Source organism: Hippocampus comes, unplaced genomic scaffold (assembly GCF_001891065.2).
Source record: "Hippocampus comes isolate QL1 unplaced genomic scaffold, H_comes_QL1_v1.1 scaffold156, whole genome shotgun sequence".
Lineage (NCBI taxonomy): Eukaryota > Metazoa > Chordata > Actinopteri > Syngnathiformes > Syngnathidae > Hippocampus > Hippocampus comes.
The window spans coordinates 204,675-213,533 of NW_017805744.1; the positions used below are offsets into that span (position 1 = coordinate 204,675).

General features: G+C 41.7%; 1 protein-coding gene across 3 annotated transcripts in view; it reads right to left on the reverse strand.

Moving 5' to 3' along the window:
* Positions 1-4,143, reverse strand: part of diaph1 (diaphanous related formin 1) — a 120,297-nt gene extending 116,154 nt beyond the window's left edge. The window contains exon 1 of one of the 3 annotated variants that reach the window (XM_019884162.1): positions 3,300-4,143. In XM_019884162.1, the coding sequence (XP_019739721.1) occupies positions 3,300-3,398 (99 nt within the window). In that variant the 5' untranslated portion in view covers positions 3,399-4,143. The remainder of the gene's footprint in view (positions 1-3,299) is intronic. The other 2 variants (XM_019884161.1, XM_019884163.1) reach the window with 2 other exon arrangements.
* Positions 4,144-8,859: the final 4,716 nt, after the last annotated feature.

Below are 8,859 nucleotides of genomic sequence, written 5' to 3' on the forward strand. Positions count from 1 at the left end.
TTTTCCACCCCCCCCCCCAAAAAATTCTGACATAAATGCTTTCTAAAGCATAAAAATGCATGAAAATATGTATAACAAATACATGTTAGAATTAGATTATTGCACAATAAATGAGAGTTGTGTATAATGTATCAAACAAAAAATAGAGTAAAGCATAAAAATTATGGTCATTTAACTTTTAACTGCGTCCTCATCGTTTTTTTCCCTTTTTAGTTCATGTGCTCTCTCAGAAGTGGTTTTTGCCTGGCATTTTGTAAAGAACTGATCCGAGGATGTTTGCTTTTGTTGGCTTTTAACAATCCTTCATAAATGTCCAAGGCAAACATCAGCATCGTGAGCTATCACCTGACTGGTGAACACTTTTTCTGGGTGATTCACATTTATGTAAAACTATCGGAACGTCTCATGGCCCGAGTGGCGAATGATGAGGACGCTGCATAGACACATATCTATCCATCTAAACACACAGACTCATACGGTAGAGGTCCCTCTTAGCCAAATTGGATACCAGGATGATGCTCAGGAACTGCCAATGGCAGAGAAGCTATAAGTATGTTGCGCTCAGGAAACTCTGAACTGCAAGTAGCAGCCCATACTGTATTTTTTCCTTTCGTTTCTACATTCTTTTTTTTTTTTTTTTTTTTTTTTATGTTTTTATGATTGTGTTGAGACAATATTTGAAATCACATGTAAATTTCATCTAATTGTCTAGCCTTGGTGTCCCAGCTTTAAAATGACGCTGTTTTTTTTAAGACTCAGCAACTGAAATGCACCAAATACACAACATCAGCTCAAGCCTCACAAAGCAGTGAGTGTGGTTTGAGAATTGAAAAAATATATCTATAAAGACAGAGGGAGATAACTACATTTTCTCTCGACCTTCTCATTAGGACTTGTTGAGTCATTCGGTTAAATTAGGCTTTTGCTGAGGTTGTTCCCCCAGGAAGTGGTTGCACTGTTGTTTGAAGGCACATGCTGGCAAGATTTTATGCTTGACAAGAGGGTGCCACTTATTGTGGAGATGAGCCACATACTCCATGTTGCACACAATACAACACAGCCATATTGTAAAGTACTTTTCATGTAGAAACATGGGCTGGTTGGTTGGTTGGAACTGTCACACAGCTTTTTTTTTTTCTTTGTAAACTCTGGCTAGTTGATCCAACACTCTATGGTCAAATATCACGTTCTAATCCTCCATCCACATGATTGTCACATATCACAGTTAAAAGTGTGAGGATGCAAAGGTACTGTCCTTCAAGTTTTATTATACATCTGTTAATTTGTTATTACATTTGTATGGTGGTTATAAATGTTAAGTTTTTTTTATGACAGTCAGACCCTGCAACTAACTAATTAAATTTCCATTATTTTCTATTCTATATCTGAACAAATAGAACAGGGGTGGCCAACGAGTCAGAGACGAAAAGCCAATTTTTTGACTGTGTTACTGCAAAGAGCCACATCATACCCTTCCTCGCGTGCGCACACATACACGCGCACACTTTTTTGCCCAAAGATCGACTTTTGAAGCGATCAACTTCCCACGATCGACCCATCGCGCACGTGCGCGCACGTGCAAGCACACACACACACACACACACACACACACACACACACACACACACACACACACACACACACACCCGTGCACGCACGCCATAATGAGCAACAGTCGGAATGGGCCGAAAATGAATGAAAGCTAAAGACACAAACAAACAAATCTTTTTTTCCCCACCCAATTCCTCCTCCCACCCCTTGCGGTCGACTTGGGACCAGCTCGCTGGCTCCTGGTCGATTGCGATCGACTAATGGGCACCCCTGCCTTAAAATCAGAGGTAATTTGCTGACTAGCTTAGAGTTTAGCGCCGTTGTTTGCGCATAAGCGGTGATGCAGTCATCTGACTGGTTGCCCTCTATGTCAATCAAGTAACGGGATTGATGACAGCCTGACGTAGTACGTTCGTGTATTTAGCGCCTTTGTTTGAATGGCATCGCCACTGCCGAAGCGTTTTCGACGCTTGTCGTGTGAAAGCCCGGGAGTCGCATTGAACCAGACAAAGAGCCGCACGCGGCTCGCGAGCCGTGAGTTGGCCACCCCTGAAATAGAGGGAAGAACAGCACTTTTTGAGTGTTTACATTTGACAGCAAAGTTCCTCACTGTAGGCCAATATTGTTTTATATAATGACTTAGTCGGACTATTTTTAAAAACAGTGTTTCTCCAAACTTTTCCAGTTTAAGATTAAAACTGGTGTGTGTTGCACAATAAAAATTGTGTCAGAACAGATTCAAATAGAGTGCTGGCGTTAAGAACAGATCAAGTCTATGGAGGGCACTGTAGTCATACCAAAACAGACTGGTGTACCCTGTTAGCTCTGGGCAAAGGTGATTTCTGTCTATGACTCATGTTTACTCATACTTCTATGAAAAATATGCACACATTGGCATTCCTGAAACATTCTGTGACGTATGTAGCTTGCTCACCTTTTTATATTAGAATGGAAATTCTGAATTTAAAAAAAAGGAACAAACTAATGAATCCTTTACACTAAACAGGCACAAAACAGTGTGGAAGACGACCGGGCAGGGTGACTGATATTTTTAAAACATTTAGGTACAGCACTCCTTAAGTGGAACGTGCGGATGTGGTCCTACTATTTACTGAATGACCACGAGACCCCAGTTGCTCCAACATGGTTACTGATTTGTCAGTGTGTTCGTGCTATCACTTTTCACCTGTTGCTGGACGTGACTAAGGAGCTGAGTTATGCAACACAAGTGAGCCTTGGCTGGTAACAGGCACCAGTACGCCAATGTAGACAACTCAAGTGAATCACATACTAACTCCACATGAGGCAATGAGGGGGAAAAAAATCAATGGGCTAACCTTGTCACGGTAAACTCAGTTTCAACAGCACTCAATATGCGACATTGATTATAGAGTAAATAGAGGCCAAAAACACTCTCAATTGGAAGCTTTTTGATAAAACACGCACACACAGTATACAGCATTCATGTGTTGAAGTGAAAGAACTGGGTGAAATGTGCGAAGAAGGGGGCAGGTACTTCCTTCTATTTTGACACTTCCTCTGGTATGATACTTTTGAGAAATAGGACAACGTATCAAAGCACAAACAGCTGGTTTGTACGTTCAAACATAAACGTAATTGGAGGTTGAACGCTTGATGGCTTTGTAGTTTCACTTAAAACGCGAATTTAAAACAAGCGACATGAGCGGAGAACCTATGAACCAAACACAATGTGATTTGCCAGCAAATGACGCTAATGGGATACTCACAAATTTCTTTTTGCCCTCTCCATCTTCATAGCCCTTCTTTGACTTCTTGTCTTTCTTGGGAGCAGGAGCCGAGGCGGCGTATCCCGTGTGTGGATCCATAGTTGTAAAGTTAATCCTTTTCTTTCAACTCGGAGTCAAAATAGTCTCCGCGTGGAGGTAATCTCACTGACGCAAAAAAAAAAAAACACTCAAAGCAAAATGACTGATCTGACGAACTACCAAAATAATAGGGGCCAAGTCATAACAATGATTATAATCTCCTCGAGTCCGGGTTGGTCCTACGGATGGATAACTAGCCACAATTAGCACAAGTTGCTAATGATCTGGTCCGGAGCCAAACTCGCCGAGTGAATTCTTCTCTAAGCCGCCTGTCTGTCTTCCAGAAGGAGGGAAATTCAAAGTGCTGCGAGTCGTCGTCGGGATGTACCCAGAATAGGCATTGCAATATCCTTTAAAAATACAAACCACGACTTCAGCCACCGGCATCCGCGTGTAACGTCAATACAATTTAATACGAATTGAGTTTTGTTTACTAAAGTTTGGAGCGAACGTAGCTAGCGTTAGCTTTAGCTAGGCTACACAAGGTAAACTCCCAACTGCAAAATCCACTTTTAGCAGATTGATTCAGACTGCAGGGGTGCGTCGTCAATGTTGCCCTGGCACTACTGAGGCTTCCACTGGACTTTTCATGCCTGCTACTCGTCAAGTCAGCTTTTCAATTCCGGCATGACAGCAGCAAAGACAGGACTTCTACACCGAGTCAGTCGTCTTCCTGTACTTTCTTCTAACAATCGCCCTGAAGCGGTTTGGGGGCGGGGGCAGCATCGGACTACACCTGAACTGCTTCCTGATGTACTGCTTGCACTTAGCACTCTTGTTGCTAGATATAGCAACTTTTCAGACTACATATGAGCTGTTTTTCCGACCCAAACTCCTAGCAATAATGATAATTACCTTTAAAAACCGAGTGTCAGTTTTTGAAAAGTTTTAAACGCTAAAACCACGCCCCCTGAACGACTTGTTTTAAGAAATCCTGACGCGTTAAATTTTCCGTTGGATATTGCTTAAAAAGTAAGACTGAGACCTGAGGCGTTTTCAGTTAATCTGACATACATGCGTTTGGTATGCGTGCAATGAGAACCGACGCAAGCATAGGATGCAAACACGACACATAAGGCCGGTGACGTGCCAACATTTGAACCAGGGACAATTTGAAACCATAACTTCAAGATGCTTTCGAGGAAAGTGTCAAATCGAATTTTTCTCACTTCCGATGAGTTAAAATGCACCCGAACGCTCCATTGTACTGGGAGGTCCGAGTTGGAAAGTCTGGAGGGGGACCCCGAGGGTGACCCCAAGTTCACTGATCGACTTCACTGTGACGTCACTTGACAATGGCGACCCCCCATGGAGACACAGACCGCGGATGGCAAAACACGATTCACAAGATGATTTACTCATATTTATCTGTATTTGTACATTATTAAAAAAGTGTAGTTATTTGACATAGCTTCACATAACACAATGTGATCTGCAGTGACTGCGTGAAGATATGCCATTATCTCCCTGCGTGAAGTTATGTGGTGAAATGAATGAAATGCTTTGAAGATAAAATATTCCTTTATTTATATAAATAAAAGTGATCATGAAAAAGGTTTGCCTGAGGTCAAAATGAGTTGTGATGAACCTGAACAACAAACAATCAGAACCAGCCATCTTCGTTGTGAACATTCGCCTCGATCGAACACTTTGAGTTCGGAAATGATTTCCAAACGTTGTCAAATGCAGCATAAATATCAACCACTGCTCCACAGCACATTAATCTATAGTGCGAGATCAGGTGTGACGAGGAAAGTATCTAACCAACCTATGTATACACTTAACATTTTTGTTAACGATCACCCTAGAATGTGGAGGTTAAGTGTGCTCTTTTATTTATCTGGTCTGACTAAAATGAAATATAATCCTCCAAAAGTATTTTAATGATATGACAGTGTATGGTTTCCATGTTTAGAGAATAACCGTCCCCCAGGCCCCCATCCCAATTACTTGTCTGTCTGCGTATATATCATTCGATATATTGTTTTGTCTTTCTACAGTCTAGTGCAGGGGCCCCCAAACTTTTTTGCCCCACGGACCGGTTTATGTCAGACAATATTTTCAGGGACCGGCATTTCAGGTGTGGCGGAAATAATACAATGAAATAATATGGTATGAGCTGCATGAAAACTGGCGTTTTCGAAATATAATAATAAACACAAGGAGCGTCTAATCTGGCCGCAACACTCCGATCGCTATGGCAATGTTTAATGCCTTCAAAATACGATACAACGGAAATTCAAAGTGCATGAAAATGACGACTCACCACAGCACCGAGCTTGATTTTCTGCAACCAGACGGTCCCATCTCGGGGTAATAGGAGACAATGACACCTCAAGTGCGAACCTATTCTAAATTTGATACTGAGCCAGGGCGAGGTATCAGAAATGTTGTGTTTCATTTCTGAGTGCCTATCTCCAACGAACCTATTCTAAATTTGATACTGAGCCAGGGCGAGGTATCAGAAATGTTTTAAAACACGGAGAAGCCGGTAATTTTTCAAAATAAAACATCTTTCGTATTCCGAAATAAATAAAACGGAATTAAGGCAAGTTCTTTCTGTGCGGCCCGGTACCAAATGCCCGGCGGACCGGTCCCGGTCCGCGGACCGGCGGTTGGGGACCCCTGCTCTAGTGGCACTCTGTTATTGGGCATCGGATGCGCTGTCATATCAACTAACATCCATCCACCCATCCACTTTCTGATCCGCTTATCCTCACAAGGGTCGGAGGGTGTGCTGGAGCCTATCCCAGCTGTCTTCAGGCAGTAGGCGGGGTACACCCTGAACCAGTTGGCAGCCAATCGCAAGGCACACGTAACCATCTGCGCTCACGATCACACCTCGGAACAATTTAGAGTGTTCCATTAACCTGCCATGCATGTTTTTGGAATGTGGGAGGAAACCGGAGTACACAGAGAAAACCCACACAGACATGGGGAGAACATGCAAACCCACACAGGGAGGTCGGAGCCGGAATCGAACCCTGCACCTCTCCACTGTGAGGCCGACATGCCAACCAGTCTTCCACCGGGTCGCCCATCAACTAACATAACATTTACAAATATTGTAACATTCAATTTTGATGGACTTGCACTATTTAAAATTATACTTTCAGTTGCAAATAGTATAGACTTACTGCATTATCTCCTAGCCTCTATTATTGCAAAATAATGTAACCAGGATACAAACAGCTCTCAGCGTGATGCAATAGAGGTCTGCATCACTGCAGGCCATATCCACAACAGTAAATGATATATTAAATAAAGAGGTCTTAGACAATGTCAAACAAAAGTGAGCATTATTTTCGTAAAAGTGTTTTTGAATAACAAATGTAAGACAAATTCTGCACAAGTTGTTCAATTTCTATTGTTACTGTTACTGAAATGATTACTTTAGAAGAAAATATATCGGTCAATACAAGGCATCATAATTATTACGTTGGCGTTTACATCTAATCTGTATGCCTGTTTCATTTCGTTTGTCTCTTTGCACACACAGGAATCAACAAAAAGCCCTGCGGCTCTACCAAGTGGTTAAACTGTGAACTGCAAGGCAACCACAGTGCGGTGCTAACGACAGCTTGATACACACATCCCACTAACTGGGCCAAATATGAGCATTTCACTCTGATGTGTTCAATGACAGCAAAGGCTGAGTTCTTGGTTGTCTCAAAAGCTTATCCTGGGTGACTTTTCAGTGTTGCGGGATGTGTTAACACTGTTTAATTCCTCATGATCTGCTGACAAAATAGTCGCACGTGCCAATCATAAATGTAAAAGCTGTTCATTATTTACAATCGCACATCCTCACGTCTGGGGTTAACACCGAGTTTGGCCGAGTCACAGACAAATGATAACCAATTCATAAAGATATTGAAGGTTGTGCTGTTGCTATACACAAATCGTGAGCAGAACAGTGTACAAGTAGTTGCCTCAGTGAACTTACTGTTCCCAAATGAATAAAAAAACACCAATGTTTATTTTCGTGGTTTTTTTTTCACACTGCAAACATGACTTTGGTAATTATGCTAATTAGGCGAATGAAATGAAAGAGCCACTGGTTAGGATAGGTTGAGTGTTTGTGTAACGTGTCTCACAAGTCATTCATAACATTAAGAGAAGAGTTTGCCACAACAATGTAGTCAACAGATCAGTTATCAGCTAGTTGCTTCTCTTTTTTTGTCTGCTACTACGCTTTCATCTTTGTATTTTTCATCAGTCTGGATTGTGGCTCCCCCTGTACCACCATGCTGCCTCTCACAGGTCAGTCTTGGTACAATGACAGTCTGGCATGTTGTGCTGTTAGCCTGAAGTACACTACACATGATACGCAGTGACAAGCACACAGCCTGAGTTTTCCTATATATGGGTGGGGTTTCTCACATTATAAATGAATGTTAACTAAAATCTTTACAAAAATAATTATTATCTTCCCTGAGAAATCTTTTAAAGCTAGAACTTGTAGGCCCTATGTGTTGTTTAAATGTAGTTACTCATAATTGGTTGTTTTAGTTTCTGTGTTATGGTGCGTGCACAGAGATGTTTTGCCTTAGTCGTCCACCGTGCCACCCCAATGAATGCTGAAATTCAGTAACCCTATTTCTCCTGTTTTTACGTAATCCCCGGAGTCCAATACAAATGTGCTTTACCTCTGAAAAACATACACACAGCGGTCTGCACTGGATTACACTGATAGACTCGTTTATCCGTCGTGGTATGTGAGAGATGTTTCCAACAACAAGGTTGAAGAGGATTTGAGCACGACTGGTGGTAATGAAGCTGACAGTGCTGCAGTTTGGTTGATTGCTCACAAGTTGTCTTGTACTTCAGCCTCAAGTCTTACTTCCTCATGACACTGACACTATGAATTGAGGAAAGGTTAATTAAAAATGAAAAAATGGTACGGCCGGCAGCCAGATGGCTTTCAAAAAGATGCCCTGTGAGGCTGTATTAAATCACAGCAGTGACCTCCGCAACAAAAACGGCAGCATTCATTCATTCGATGATACAAAGACTGCAGTTTAAGAGGGTTTCAAAATCTTTATGTCATAGTGTTGTCTTGCAGTCTGCCATTTAATCGCTATTGTACAATCTACAGAAGGATAGGGAATGTGATTTGGTCGCATCATTGCACGAGACAAACATTTCCATACTGAGGATAATAGCTGCCATGAAAAATAGAACTTTCAAGGCAATGCTAAAACATTATTCTTGATGAATTCCAGAATTCTGGTAAGTCAGAACTTTTCTTTAACTTGTCCCGGAAAAGTGGTTAGGACTGCACGACTGTCCGTGTTTTATGTTATGTGTTGTGTTTATTATTTTACTTTATGTTAACTGTTTTGTTAAGCGATTTGTTACAGCTGCCAGTGTTGTGAAAGCGCTATATAAATCAGCATGTATTGTATTGTATTGTATTGTAACTTCAGGAAATTGTGCACGGTAACGGCCTAAAGTTCCT